The sequence below is a fragment of the Dicentrarchus labrax genome, unplaced genomic scaffold (genome assembly GCF_905237075.1).
Source record: "Dicentrarchus labrax unplaced genomic scaffold, dlabrax2021, whole genome shotgun sequence".
NCBI classification, from domain to species: domain Eukaryota; kingdom Metazoa; phylum Chordata; class Actinopteri; family Moronidae; genus Dicentrarchus; species Dicentrarchus labrax.
In genome coordinates this window covers 9446187-9460963 of record NW_026136722.1, presented here as the reverse complement: position 1 = coordinate 9460963, position 14777 = coordinate 9446187, and the positions used below count along the sequence as shown (strand labels likewise).

Below are 14777 nucleotides of genomic sequence, written 5' to 3'. Positions count from 1 at the left end.
CCACTTAAAATAGAGATACAGAGTCTGCAAGTCATGTCTTGAATGTGTTGTCTTACTCAAAAAGTAAATGTTTTTTTGCTTTATCTTTAATGCTTTTGAGATGGAATGTGATGAAAGAGACTGCGTGCGATTGTTACAAAAAAGGGAATTAAAGAGAGTTTTGGATTGAACCTGAGAGCCTTAAGAAGTCTTGTGGCACGATCTGTAGCAAACACAATCAATCACACTTAACAGCCTTGAAGCGAGCAGTTCTTTAGCTCCGCAGCACGGCAGGAAAAAAAGTGAGCAGCGGCTGCTTTGCATGCCAGAGAAAAGGCTGGGACAAGCCTCTGAAGCTCAGAGAGCCCGGTTACAGCCACAACCAGGAACTGACCAGCTGTTGGCTAATATACACAGACAGGAGACAGGAGCAGCGGCTATGCGGACGTGCCATTAAATTCAGCTCTCTATGAGTATGCTCAATTACAAAACAAGTGTTCATTTTATCAGAGTTGCAACTGTGGCTAAAACCCCATTTAGGCAATATGGTGACATGTACTGTACAGACTTAATACAATTTCTATAGTTAGTGCTACTTCTGGAAAATAATATAAAAACTCACCAATCTATCAATGTTTGGATTAATCCATCACACCCCAGGCAACATTAATATTTCTAATTAGCCATTTAGCAGTTTTCACAACACGGAATACACAGGGGTACTTCCTCCAACACTCCCACTATTACAGTATCATTGACTTTACCCACCAATTCAATCACAAACTCATATAAAAAACAATTTTAGATGGAGCAGTACAGCCACACAGATTAATTTGTAATTAATATGGATTTTACACACGGATTTAGCAAATATCACGGTACATCTATTGTGGGAAATGTGGAATTAGTTAGTATTTAAATTCTCTATTAAGACCGCTGATTTGCAGTAAATCTAAACTGATTTCTCATCATCATCGAGACGACTGGGCTCAGTCGAGAGCGCAGACTAAGACTGTTTGGTCCCACTTTGACTATCACGTGCAGTTTCACATCTGCTAGAAAGATGAACAGCACAGTGTAATACCTGTGGTTCATGAAAGCTTAGGGACGTGCCCTGAATGTCACACTCATAGATAGCAACCTTTAAAAAAAAAAACCTGCTCAAGTTCCCAACACATCACATCTACAGGGCTGCGCAACATAAAACAACAAACAAAATCCCATAAAGATGAGTATCAATTAGCAGTTTTTAGAAGCTTTAAACAACAGTGAATAGATCTACTGGATATGTTTATATTTTAAGTGACTTTTAGCGTTCCAAAGACAATTTTAAGCAAAATAGCTTAATACAAAGTCCACTTGCAAGCTTTTTAGCATTCGGCTGCATCATCAGATACGTTTGTTCAGCTGTGATGGAGATGGTTCAGTTGTCATCATGTGACCCAAGTGTGGAACTTTGGTCACGTGATGTCAAAGTGTTTATATATGAGGAGGAGACCAACTGCTGTCAAGGATGATCTATGAGAACAGAAAAAATACTGATGAAGACCAAGAGATGTGTTTGAACGCTCTGGAAAACGCTAGTAAGTGGACTTTATTTAGATTTTAAATGATTAAAAAATATATATATTTTTCCCAAACTTCCAAGGTCAACAATGGACTTTCACACTCAAGTCAGCAAAACTGTTAGACATGGAAAGTCTCAAAATTTTGAATTTGTGACAATGACAATTTGTGACAATGACAGATATGAAGAGATATAATGTGTAATACTGCCTTGACAAAAAACGTGCACCGTGAGCATCACAGAAGTGGTATTTATAGAGGTTTCATAAGAATTTGAGTAACAAGAGTATATCAGAATCCAATACAACAAGGCAAAAAAGTGATATACATATCAAGAAAGAGGTGTGTTTGGACTGTGTATAAAGGACAGAGATATGAGGAAGAAATAAATCCCACATAAGACAACAAAATACCATTCTGCCTCTCTTAGTGTTCACTTTCTGAACAGAGCAACTGGAAAAAAAACATCAACAGTGGACAGATCATCCTCCAGAATCACCCGGTCACAACAACAGTGTCTCCTAGGAGCTGGGGTTAGCCTCAGCTGGCTTTATCACAGCAGCCAGACTCATTCTATGCAAATAAACGGCAATGTGTAAAGAGCATACACAGAACAGACTGTACAAGTTGGCTGAGGCTTCTGACTGACGCTGTTTTTACTTGATAAGAGTCACAACAAAAGACTAGCAAAATCAGTGATTATTGTTTTTATACTGTGGGCCACAGAAGAAACGTGTTTCTGCTCGGCTGACAATTTAATGTTTCTGACTGGCAAATTAAAATCAAATAATAGAACACCTCAGACATATTTCAAGGTTGACGTTTACTTTAGAAACTTAGGAAAGTCATCAGTGTGGAAAATACACCCAGTTCTTCATTAGGTAAATCTAGCTAAAACTAATTAAGTCTGATACAACAGTCTACGCATTATAACCCTCACAAAGGTAGGAGTTATTGCTGGACTGCTGCAGCTGAGTGTACATTAAACTGTAGGTAAACAGAGCAGCAACATTCACGCTTCAATACTTGATGAACACAGCCTGCCTCTTTTCTGGATTAAATATAACCATAGGTGCATAATAATACACTCTGAGGGGTCCTGGTGTACAAAAACAGCCTTGGCAGAGTAGGGCTGGGACGCACATTGATTAGTCGATCAACAGAAGATTAATTCATTATTAAACTACTATTAAATTTAGTTCCAGCTTCTCAAAATGTGAAGATTCTCTTCATCATATATGATAGTTAATCAAAACTGTTTTGTTGTTTTGGACTGTCGGTCGGATAAAACAAGCAATTTGAGGACGTCACCTTGGCCTCTGGGAAGTCGTAATGACCATTTTCCCCCTATTATCTGACATTTTATAAACTCATCCATTGAGACAATTAACAGCAGATTAATCAATGGTGTAAATAATCGTTACTGCCCTGTAGCAGAGCAAGCGCTACACTGTTTGTATTTTTAATATATCACAACACCTCATTATATATAATCATTATTATTGGGTAGAAATTCTATTTAGCCATTCATTTTCCATTTTAATGTGACTTTCACTGACCATTTCTTTATGAGCATTTTTTGCCAGCATGGTAATATTAACACAGCCTAATGGATGAGATGGAAGAGATTTGAATTCAATTCACGCCGACTTTAAGGTTTCAAACTGTGAAGGGTCACAATGTCAGAATAGCTGTTTTACACCCTGATAAGAAAAGAATGAGGGGGAAGTGAGACGATCATTAAGCCCCAAAAGGGGCAAGTGTCATTACAAAAAATTGGACGTAAAAATTTTGTGACTCACTCGAGAGTAATATCACATGAAGTGGATGGAATTAGTTCTAAGAGGCCTTAGAGAGAGACATGAACATACAGCATCTCCAAAAGAACAACCACTTTATCTTTGGCAGGATGAAACGGACATTCTACAGCAGCTCCCTGACAAACACCAAGACAGACATATTGCTTTGATCCATCAAATACAAACAACTCTTAAAAGTCTTATGCCTCTCCTCTTAATGAATCTGAAAGTGAGAAAAAGTTTTCTTGAGGCCACTGAAGAACATAATACCTTTGTTCCGCACTAATATATGGCAGCAATACCTTTCAGAACACCTGGTTAATGTGTTTCTCTCATAGCGGAATCATTACAAAAATGCCAAAAGCAGCAGCAGCATTCATTGAATATTTTGCTGCTGCCTCGGGCGACTAATTGTTTGTCAATTTACCCTGGCAGCAGGATGTATAATCAATGCTTTCAATTCAGGCCCTGAAACAGAGAGGTGCTTTGTAATGCCTCAGTAATTAGAACGCGAATAAAGACCTGAGCTTCAAGCGCTCTCCTGCATTACATCACCACTATCATTTGAAGTAACGCAGAACTAATCAACCCAGGGAGCCATCAAGACTTCACTCCGGACATCATTCAATGCCGATATGTATTGGCATGCTTGTTTCACTCTGGGAGAACACTGATAAACAACGCTAGTACCTGAAGGGTCCTTTTGGTTTTTGGTTTATTTATCTTCAACTGCTCTGACATCCCAAGAATTACAACGCAGTTCAAGTAAAAGCATCAATGTTTAAATGTCGCAGCAAAAGTTGAGATTATTCGCTTTAGATTACCCTTATTGTATTTAACACAAAATCAAGTTAATGGGTCATTGATTGCGCCTGGTGGCAAGAAAACCTCTAATAAATTACTTCTTTCCCTTCTTCATTGGTTTAATTTCCCCAGTGACCTTTTCATCTGCACCGTACAGGGTTCATGTCGACGCAAAACCTCCACAAAGAAACATTCCAGCTCTCAATTAATTACTTTTTGGCTAAATAATAATGGGTAATCACTCTGTGAGCGAGACAAAAATAACTGACAAGCATCTACTGACAAAACAGTACTCAAGTACCTTAATTTCCCCAAACTGTTATTTATGAAATTTACAACTGACCTTATTAGCACACACGTCCTTTAATAGACATGGAGACATGGCAGGGCTGGACAGGAAGCTGTATGATGGCAATACTGTCAGAAAATGAGGCATAAATCAATGTTAAACGTATTACTGCTTTTCAACTTAATAAGGATCTGTTAATAGGTCAGGGATAAGAACATGCTGTTTGTCAAAAGAAGCTGACTTGTCTCTCAGCTGCTTTACATAAAGGCTTCATTTGCCTCCACTACATAACCCACTCCACACCCGTGGTAACTGCAGTGATGGAGGCTTCTTGGAGGCTTCCAAATTTGGCAACTTCACCATCCCTACAGAGGTGATGAAGCTGTGTGACGGACTTTTTGACTTTTAATGTATATGGACTTTTAATGGGAGGGGTTTGCAGTGACGGCTGAGCAGATGTTTTCTTACAGGTAGATGAGACTTCCAGCTTGAATTTGTCATTAAGTCATCAGATTACATAAAAGTCACAGCAGCTGTACAGATCGGAAACTTTGTGGTTTGATGAAACCAAAAAGCTGTGTTCATGGGACATAGCATATCAACTGGTAATTAAATAAACAAACACATATGATGCCGTATATATGTGCAACACCTGTGAAACTCCAGAAGACAAATGGTCCAGAGGTTGAAGCCATAATTTTAGGTTACAGAAGATGACGCATATGATTTTGAACGCCTACATTCAATTCAATTCAATTCAATTTTATTTGTATAGCGCCAATTCATAACAGAAGTTATCTCAGGACACTTTTCAAATAGAGCAGGTCTAGACCGAACTCTTTAACATTAATTACAGAGACCCAACAGTACCACCATGAGCAAGCACTTGGCGACAAGGGCAAGGAAAAACTGCCTGTTAAAAGGCAGAAACCTAGGACAGATCCTCCGGCTCTAGGTGGGTGGTCGTCTGTCTCGACCAGTTGGGGTGAGAGAGAGAGAGAGAGAGAGAGAGAGAGAGAGAGAGAGAGAGAGAGAGAGAGAGAGAGAGCGACAGACAGACAGACAGGTGCACAGCAACAACAGTATTGGCAATGGCAGTCAAGCAGGACCATGGCAGGAGGCTCCACCAGGATCCATGAGAACCTGCGAGACGAGAAAGCACAAGAACTCCGGGGAAGAAGTGGAGGTAGTAACATGCATTAAAGGGACATGAACGAGTGCAGAAAGAGAGAGGAAGAGAGTAGCTCAGTGCACCATGGGAAATCCCCCGATAGTCTAGGCCTATAGCAGCATAACTAAGGGATGGTTCAGGACTCACCTGATCCAGCCCTAACTATAAGCTTTATCAAAGAGGAATGTCTTAAGCCTACTCTTGAAAGTGGTGACGGTGTCTGCCTCCCGAACCACAACTGGAAGCTGGTTCCACAGGAGAGGAGCTTGGTAACTGAAGGCTCTGGCTCCTGTTCTACTTTTAGAGACTATAGGAACCACAAGTAGCCCAGCATTCAGAGAACGTAGTGTTCTAGTGGGGTAATAGGGTACTATGAGCTCTTTAAGATATGAAGGGGCCTGACCATGAAGAGCTTTATAGGTGAGGAGGAGTATTTTAAATTCAATTCTACATTTTATAGGGAGCCAATGCAGAGTAGCTAGTACAGGAGAGATGTGATCTCTTTTTCTAGTTCCTGTCAGTACTCGTGCTGCAGCGTTCTGAATTAATTGGAGCGTTTTAATGGACTTATTGGGGCAACCTGATAATAAAGAGTTGCAGTAATCCAGCCTTGAAGTAACAAATGCATGGATTAGTTTTTCTGCATCTGTCTGTGATAGTATGTGTCTAATTTTTCTAATATTACGTAAATGAAAGAAGGCAGTCCTAGAGGTCTGCTTTATGTGGGAGTTAAATGACAAATCCTGATCAAAGATAACTCCAAGATTCCTGACAGTGGTGCTAGAGGCCAAGTTAATGCCATCTAGAGTGACTATATCTTTAGACAATGAGTCTCTAAGGTTTTTGGGGCCAAGAACAAGAATTTCGGTTTTTTCTGAGTTTAACATCAGAAAATTGCAGGTCATCCAGGATTTTATGTCCTTAAGACATGTTTGTAATTTAGATAATTGATTAATTTCATTGGGTTTGATTGATAGATATAACTGCGTATCATCTGCATAACAGTGAAAGTTAATGGAGTGATTCCTAATAATGTTGCCTAAAGGGAGCATATATAAAGTAAATAGTATTGGTCCAAGTACAGAACCTTGTGGAACTCCATGACTAACTTTAGTATTTATGGAGGATTCATCGTTAACATGTACAAACTGAGTACGATCTGATAAGTATGACTTAAACCAGGTTAGGGCAGTTCCTTTAATGCCAATTTGATGCTCAAGTCTCTGTAAAAGAATATCATGGTCAATGGTGTCAAATGCAGCACTAAGATCTAATAATACAAGTACAGAGACAAGTCCATTGTCAGAAGCAGTCAGAAGGTCATTATTAACTTTAACCAGAGCTGTCTCTGTGCTATGATGAACTCTAAATCCTGACTGAAAATCCTCAAATAAACTATTGTTATGTAGAAAGTCACACAACTCTTTGGCGACTACTTTCTCCAGAATCTTAGAGAGGAACGGGAGGTTAGAAATCGGTCTATAGTTGGCTAAAACCCCTGGGTCAAGAGTAGACTTTTTAAGAAGGGGTTTAATTACAGCTACTTTAAAGGACTGTGGTACATATCCTGATAATAAAGAAAGATTAATCATATCCAGTAAAGAAGTGCCAATTAAGGGAACAACTTCTTTAAGCAGCCTAGTTGGGATCGGGTCTAACAGACAGGTTGATGGCTTCGATGAAGAAATGATTGAAGTTAACTGATGAAGATCGATAGCAGAAAAACAGTCTAAATATACATCTAAGTTTACATTGACAGAAGTCCCTGAACTTGGAGAGCCACTGATAACTGTTGATGGCAGTTGGTGATTAATTTTTTCTCTAATAATAATAATTTTATTATAGAAGAAGCTCATGAAGTCATTGCTACTTAAGTTTATGGGGATATGTGGCTCGATAGAGCTGTGACTCTCTGTCAGCCTGGCTACAGTGCTGAAGAGGAACCTAGGGTTGTTCTTATTTTCTTCTATTAGTGCTGAGTAATAGGCTCCTCTGGCATTACGGAGGGCCTTTCTATAAATCTTAAGATCATCTTGCCAATTTGAGCGATATTCTGATAATTTGGAAGAGCGCCATTTCCTTTCAGATTTCCTAGCTATTTGCTTTAACTGGCGGGTTTGGTGGTTATACCAAGGTGCTAGTCTCCTATGTTTTAATAATTTCCTTTTTATAGGAGCGATAGAGTCTAATGTTGATCGTAGTGAGCCTGTAGCACTATCGACAAGATTATCAATTTCAGAGGGACTAAAGTTGTTATAGGACTCTGTTAAATTCAGACATGGCATTGAATTAAACACTGAAGGAATCTCCTCCTTAAATTTAGCTACAGCACTGTCAGATAGACATCTGCTGTAGGAAGTTTTGCCTAATGGCTTATAATCTAATAGTATGAATTCAAAAGTTATTAAATAATGGTCAGATAGGAAAGGATTATGTGGGAAGACTATTAAATGTTCAATATCAATGCCATATGATAGAACAAGGTCAAGAGTGTGATTAAAACAATGAGTTGGTTTATTTACACTCTGACAGAAGCCAATTGAGTCTATTAATGATATAAATGCATTACTAAGGCTGTCATTGTCAACATCCACATGAATATTAAAATCACCTAGAATAATTACTTTATCTGATTTAAGGACTAAGCTTGATAGAAACTCTGAAAATTCAGATATAAAGTCAGAGTACGGTCCAGGAGCGCGGTACACTATAACAAATAGAACTGGCTGCAGTGTTTTCCAGTTTGGGTGAGAAAGACTAAGAACAAGGCTTTCAAATGAATTATAACTTAGTTTAGGTTTAGGGTCCATTAAAACGCTCGAATCATATATAGCTGCTACTCCACCTCCTCGGCCTGTGCCTCGAGGAATGTGAGTATTAATATGACTGGGGGGGGTGGATTCATTTATAATATCTGACCATTACATGAAAACAAAACAAACAGTCTCTTGTTTGCAGTGTATTATTTGCTTTTCTTTTAACCCCTCTTTGCCACGAGAGTGTCACTTAGTTGACAGACGCTGCCATGGGTTATAAGAAGAAGAACACATTACAACATTCTGAAGAGCAACTGCTGCTCAAACACAAACACAAACACACACACACACACACACACACACACACACACATAGCAAATGTGTCTATGTTGTTTATAAGCTTAGCATGACAGAACTTATAAACAACATGATAGCCTACATCACAACTTTCTCTTTGCTCTCAAAACTGTTCACACATATAGTTTGACTACAAAACTTTAGATTGCATTTGCATAATGATAATAACACACATCTGTATACTAGTTTGAGGGATCATAAAAGTTACCTTATCTGCAGTTTAGACTGCCCTCAAGAAGGGATCTAATGGAGATTTGGGTTTGTCTCGTTGCCATCATGATCAATTGTTTGGAGGAGACCCAGAAACCCCCAGGCCAGGCTGCAGCCAACAGGAAGAGGGCATTCTCCAACCACCACAACACAGAAGTGGCATACATTCCTCTACACATACTTAGTTTTATACTTTTATCTTACAGGTGAATCACTGGCGAATCAATGAAACGCATGGATTGTGTGGGAGATTCCCCATGCGTAATATCAGTGCTGCTCTGCGTCTCTGCGCTCAGTGCTGCCTCTGGTGGCTGGAAGTTAAATTGAAGATGACGTTGGGAGCGTCGAGTAGGCAGAAAAAGCCTGTGGCCACCAGTGGCATCGGGGTAATATGACTGTCCTGTATCAGGAGGATACATTCACTTTGTAATTTACCCAAAAGTCCAGAAGACTCATTTGTGGGAACACTGCAGAAACAGTGGGAACATTTGAATTCCATCTATAACTTTGATAAATGGACCTCAAAGCGTGCATAAATTTGGCTATTTGGTCATTATTTTTGATTGATTTGATTTGATTACATTTTGAAAGTCCATATCGTCGAGGGAAAAATAATTATAGAGACCATTCCCAGTGTTTTACAACACATTGTCAATTGTATTCATCTCTTACCATCGAATTTTGCCAAAACCCCGGATCCAGCTTTTTAGTGCTGAATTATTAGAAAGAAAAGTTGCAACTCGATCCTGACGTGCCCAAAGGACCCACTGTGTTTCTTAGCGGCTTTAAGTGTAAATTGACTTTTTCTTTTTTTTTAAAGTGTTGGTGTCCACTTAATTTCCACCTTATCAACATGTTCAACAAGAGCTTCGCGGCTTTCACTCCAATCTCATTAAGATGCCATTAAAACGTGTACTCTGTTGAACTCGGCTCCATATGTATGCAGAACGGGATGTCTGAATCACAGGAGACAGCCTCTCTGTCGTTCAGAGGTGAGTCTCTTCAGCACCTCCTCGTACGCTGCTCGTGTGCGTCCTTTAACATATCCGCGCACTCCAGCTGGAGACACAGCGCGCATCACACCACGGGCGCATCGGAGCTTCGACCAGAGCCAAGCAAGTGGCGTTTTGTATGCAATTTACTTGTCCGACCTTCTTTTCCCCCCTTTCTCCTCGTATGTAATGCAGGAAACAGTATGGGATTATTAAAAGAGAAATTGGCAGGTTTTCCACTTCGATGCCGGTGAGACAAACTTGAGGAATATTTGAAGATGAAGATCTACCATAAACCCTGAAATACTTTCATCCGTGCAGAAGTGGCGTATTTTGTGACTAGATTAAATCTAGTTACAGGTAAGATGATATTTTTGTTGACTTTTTGGCACAGATGCACATGTCAGTGGATGTGCAAAGGCAACATTACCAGGTTAATGTGATTGTTTTCTATTCAAATTAAGTTGATCAATTCTAAATAACATGTTTTAAGCACTCAGTTCACTGCGGTGTCTCACTGTTTCCCTAGTCTGCAGCGTTGCTGTTAATTAATAAAATGGTGATTTTCTTGCTTGTGTATTGAAACAAAATGTGATTTAATACCACAAAATCCTCGGCTGGCAGAGTTGCTAACAATATGAATTAAATTCCTGACTTGACCTCATTCTCACTTTATTTTTCCTTAAGCTGGATTTGCATGATTAACTATGAGTATGTATTTATTCAGCTGAGTATCCACCTTAAGCCACTAAAAGAAAAATTCTCGAGCAGAATCCATGGCCTTGAGCAGTGAGGAAGAAAAAATACCACATGGAATTTTGTATTTTACCAGTTGTTCTGATGGCAAACCTTATTCGCCTCCTTTTAGCTGTGCTGGCTCTGGGCTGTTCTTTTACAGACAGAATACCTGTTGCACAGTGTATGTGCAGTGCCTCATATACAGCTCACAAGCAAAGTTCACAAGAAATATTTCTTAATAGTGACAAAATATTATACCAACAGTGATCGGTGAGTGCTTCAAGGGTGTATTATGGTTTATCTCAGTGGTCTGTTTCTGTGGGAATAATAAACCATCTTATGCTTCTATTATGCAACACAAACAAAAGATGTTTCTCCCAATGGGTTTCCAACTGTTACATTACACAATATTCTGTCCATTCACCTGACTCAGACAATGCACATTTATGGACAAATAGGCTCTGTTTTCACTGAGCTCAAACATTTGGTCGCCTATTCACCAAAAACAAGACTCCAGGCAGAGTCCACCCTACCCTGCTGCCATGGTGAAAATGATAAACTGGCATAATGAAACCTCTTATGTTATTGGCACCAAACTAAGTTGTCAGACCATGTTTGCCTCCTGTGCATTGGCACTGACAAGCACTTCAATCTGACTGTGGCGAGGCAATTGGCAGTACAGTGATTCCCCTCGTTCAATTACTTAGGCTGGGATTAATTTACATCCATGCCCACCCCCTAATAAATTGAAAAATGTGTCAGCAGAGAATTTAGCGTAACCTATCGCAGCTGATCATGTGAAGGGTAAGCATTTCCCCAGGGAAAGTTTATGACTGTAGGGGTGTGCAGAGTGATTTCCCTTGGTAGCAGTGGCTGACCAAGTAAACACACAAGGAATTTCTCTCCTTCAGGTAGAAAGCACTGCCTAAGACCCCATGGTGCTCCTTTTAACAGATGCTATCAATCAGGTCTGCTCTCAAGAAAGAGAATTCAGATATAAAATCAATACAATCCTCTGAGACACCGTTGGACATACAGGTAATTAGAAAAAACACATTTCTTTCAAAAGGACGCAAGTAAATATACTTTACGTCCAATAGTGCTGAAATTAAAAGCTTCTGTTCTGACTGATAACGGATTAATGACATCACAGAGATTATTTTATTGTGGCTCATCACTCATGCGCACAGTGGTGCAATGCAAAAACGCCATATGCTAGCCATTCATTACATTCAGAGGAAATGTTTCAGTGGACTAACATCTGTCAGCAAGTGGTCTGAATAGAGGAAGGAACAGAGTTCACAATCAATATTGATGAAGACGATGACTGTGGATCTGACTTTTTTTCTTCTGTAAAGCATAAAATCAATATCAAAATCCATATCAAGTGGAATTACTTTTTTATTCTATGCCAACTAGACCATAACTGTCAGAACCGTAAAAATCACTGTGAAAAGCAAATTTTAATGTAAGTCTATGTGTGCAGGTGAGATGCCATAATCCACATGAGACAGTAAAGTATCATGGACTCCTGGATCTTCCCATCATCCCCTCCAAACCTGTCGGAGCACCTCATGTATGACAGCTTCGTGCAGGGCAATGAGTCCGACCTCCGTGGGAACTACACAGACCACAGCTTCAACAAAACCAGCACGGTGGTCATCACCTGCCTGTACTTTCTTGTTTGCACTGTGGGGCTCTGTGGAAACGCCCTTGTCATCTATGTCATCCTGCGCTATGCCAAGATGAAGACAGTTACCAACATCTACATCCTCAACCTGGCAGTGGCAGATGTGCTCTTCATGCTGGGCCTGCCATTCATCGCCATCCAGCTGGCGCTAGTCCATTGGCCATTCGGTCCTGTGCTCTGCAGGGTGGTGATGACCGTCGACTCCCTGAACCAGTTCACATCCATCTTCTGCCTGATGGTCATGAGTATCGACCGCTACCTGGCTGTGGTGCATCCCATTAAGTCCACAAAGTGGCGCAAGCCACGCATGGCCAAGACTATAAACATAGCAGTGTGGGGGGTGTCGCTGATGGTTAACCTGCCCATCGTTATCTACAGCGGCCTCATCACGAAGCACGACGGGTGTTTCTGCACCATTGTGTGGCCTGAGCCTCAAGAGGCCTACTACACAGCGTTCATGTTCTACACCTTCATCCTTGGCTTCTTCCTGCCGCTCATGGTCATCTGCCTTTGCTACTTGTTCATCATCATTAAGGTGAAGTCCTCAGGCATCCGTGTGGGCTCGTCCAAGAGGAAGCGCTCAGAGAGGAAGGTGACTCGGATGGTGTCCATTGTGGTGGCAGTGTTTGTCTTCTGCTGGCTACCTTTCTATGTTTTCAACGTCACCTCGGTGACGGGTTCCATCAGCACCACTCCCATCCTGAGGAGCACCTTTGCTTTTGTGGTCGTTCTAGGATACGCCAACAGCTGCGCCAACCCCATCCTCTACGCCTTCCTGTCAGAGAACTTCAAGAAGAGTTTCCAGAATGTTCTATGTCTTAAGAAGGTGGGTGGCCTGGATGAGGTTGAGCGTAGCGACAGCCGACAGGATAAGTCTCGCATGATGAATGACCCCACAGAAACCCAAAGTACTCTGCTGAATGGCGACCTGCAGACCAGCATCTGAGAGGATGTTGATGGTACTCACTCATACGGACAGCCATCTCTCTCAAAACTAATAACAGTCAGCTCTTATCAACATCTGTAAGGTCACATCGGAGAGGGAGAGGACATGATTAAATATTAAACAATGAGTTCACAGAGGAACATGTCCCTTGTTAAGGGACAAAGCACCAACAGATATTAAATATAAAAACATGAACTGCACTGTTCTTCTATCTGCCTTTGACACATTGATGGGTTTCCCTTGCTGTAAACAAATCCATTATAACATAACCAGAAGTTCATACAACTGTTTGTTCTGTGCTGTAAATGAAAATGAAATCTGTTTGACTGTTGCTCTCAGTGTATTGACTCTGAGGTGAGGTAAAAGGGAGACAAACGCCCACTTGCAAGTGGTCCGCTGGGTGACATGAATTTACCCTGGACCTAGGATTATATACATAGTTTACAGCAGAGGGCCTGTGCCAAGTTTCCATAGCCTTGTATTGTGTAATAATAACAACAGTGTGTGCTCATATGCTGTAAAACAACATGCTGTTGTTGGCAACCTTATCATTCCTCAGTTTTTGTTCCTGTAGCTCTTGCAGGTAATCCTCTATGGAGAGTGTTTTGACTGTAAATAACTGTATAGAAAATGGGCAAAGAGACTGTATAGTCAGAAGGTTAGGGTTATATTTAGTGTCATTTAGTTTTGAAAATCTAAATGTGACTTGTGAATAATATGATTTTTTTTTTTTTCAGACACAATGTAATGAATTGTCTGTGCCATTGATTCTTGTGTTCGGCAGTTTGATTTAACGTGCAACCAACTTTATTTGTGATAGAAATTTATCAAATGTAAATGTGAACAGTGTTCAGTCAGCGGGCAAATATTTTGTATTGTGTCACTCGCTGCTTCGTTATAGCTACATTCATAATTTATTTTACATTAATGGTACTGGCTCGGTTGATATACAGAGCCAGCCTCTAACCAAAGTGCTGCTAAGATGTATAGAGACTTCTACAGTGTATAGTATTATACAAAGTAATATCACTATATGCCTGTTTCTACTGGACTGAATTTCTGTTGGGAACTTTTATTTGTCACAGTTTATTTACCATTATTTATGTTTATCATGTAATAATGTTACAGTTGTTACAGTAACTGCTCTATCAAAAATGCGGGTCTGCACAATTCTAAATTATTCAACAATTATTCAGTGCTGAATAGTGGCTCAGCTTCATGTTTTTATGTCATCTCAGAGCATAAAACCTGCTCAGATAATATTTAGCAAATTATTATTTTACACCTATTTCCTGACCAGGGCTGTATTCTGGTAGTAGTGGGATTTACTGTATTTAAGGAAGTTTATTCTAAATACATGTTTAGCTTATTGTTATTTCACTGTGTTGTATTACAGAAAACACTGTTTGGTAACTGTCTGTTGTGTCTTTTTGGCTACTCTTCTGTTTCTCTGTTTTCCTTGACTTTGTGAATATAAGGG

At 40.1% G+C, this 14777-nt stretch overlaps 1 protein-coding gene across 3 annotated transcripts; it reads left to right on the top strand.

Annotated features, from left to right (window-relative positions):
• Nucleotides 1-9445: 9445 nt before the first annotated feature.
• LOC127357158 (somatostatin receptor type 2-like) lies at nt 9446-13351 on the top strand. Of its 3 annotated transcripts, XM_051389384.1 has the most exons (3): nt 9446-9923; nt 10119-10283; nt 12148-13351. In XM_051389384.1, the coding sequence occupies exon 3, from the start codon at nt 12185-12187 to the stop codon at nt 13295-13297; it is 1113 nt and encodes a 370-aa protein (XP_051245344.1). In that variant the 5' UTR covers nt 9446-9923; nt 10119-10283; nt 12148-12184; the 3' UTR covers nt 13298-13351. The 3 variants fall into 3 exon arrangements, with proteins under 3 accessions (XP_051245344.1, XP_051245343.1, XP_051245345.1); XM_051389383.1 differs by lacking the exon at nt 9446-9923 and having other exon boundaries at nt 9930-10283; XM_051389385.1 differs by lacking the exons at nt 9446-9923; nt 10119-10283 and adding an exon at nt 11667-11699.
• The last annotated feature ends 1426 nt before the right edge of the window (nt 13352-14777 follow it).

Bases quoted from the DNA above. Each gene is read 5' to 3' on its own strand.
- LOC127357158 (XM_051389384.1), top strand. From the start codon at position 12,185: ATGGACTCCTGGATCTTCCCATCATCCCCTCCAAACCTGTCGGAGCAC.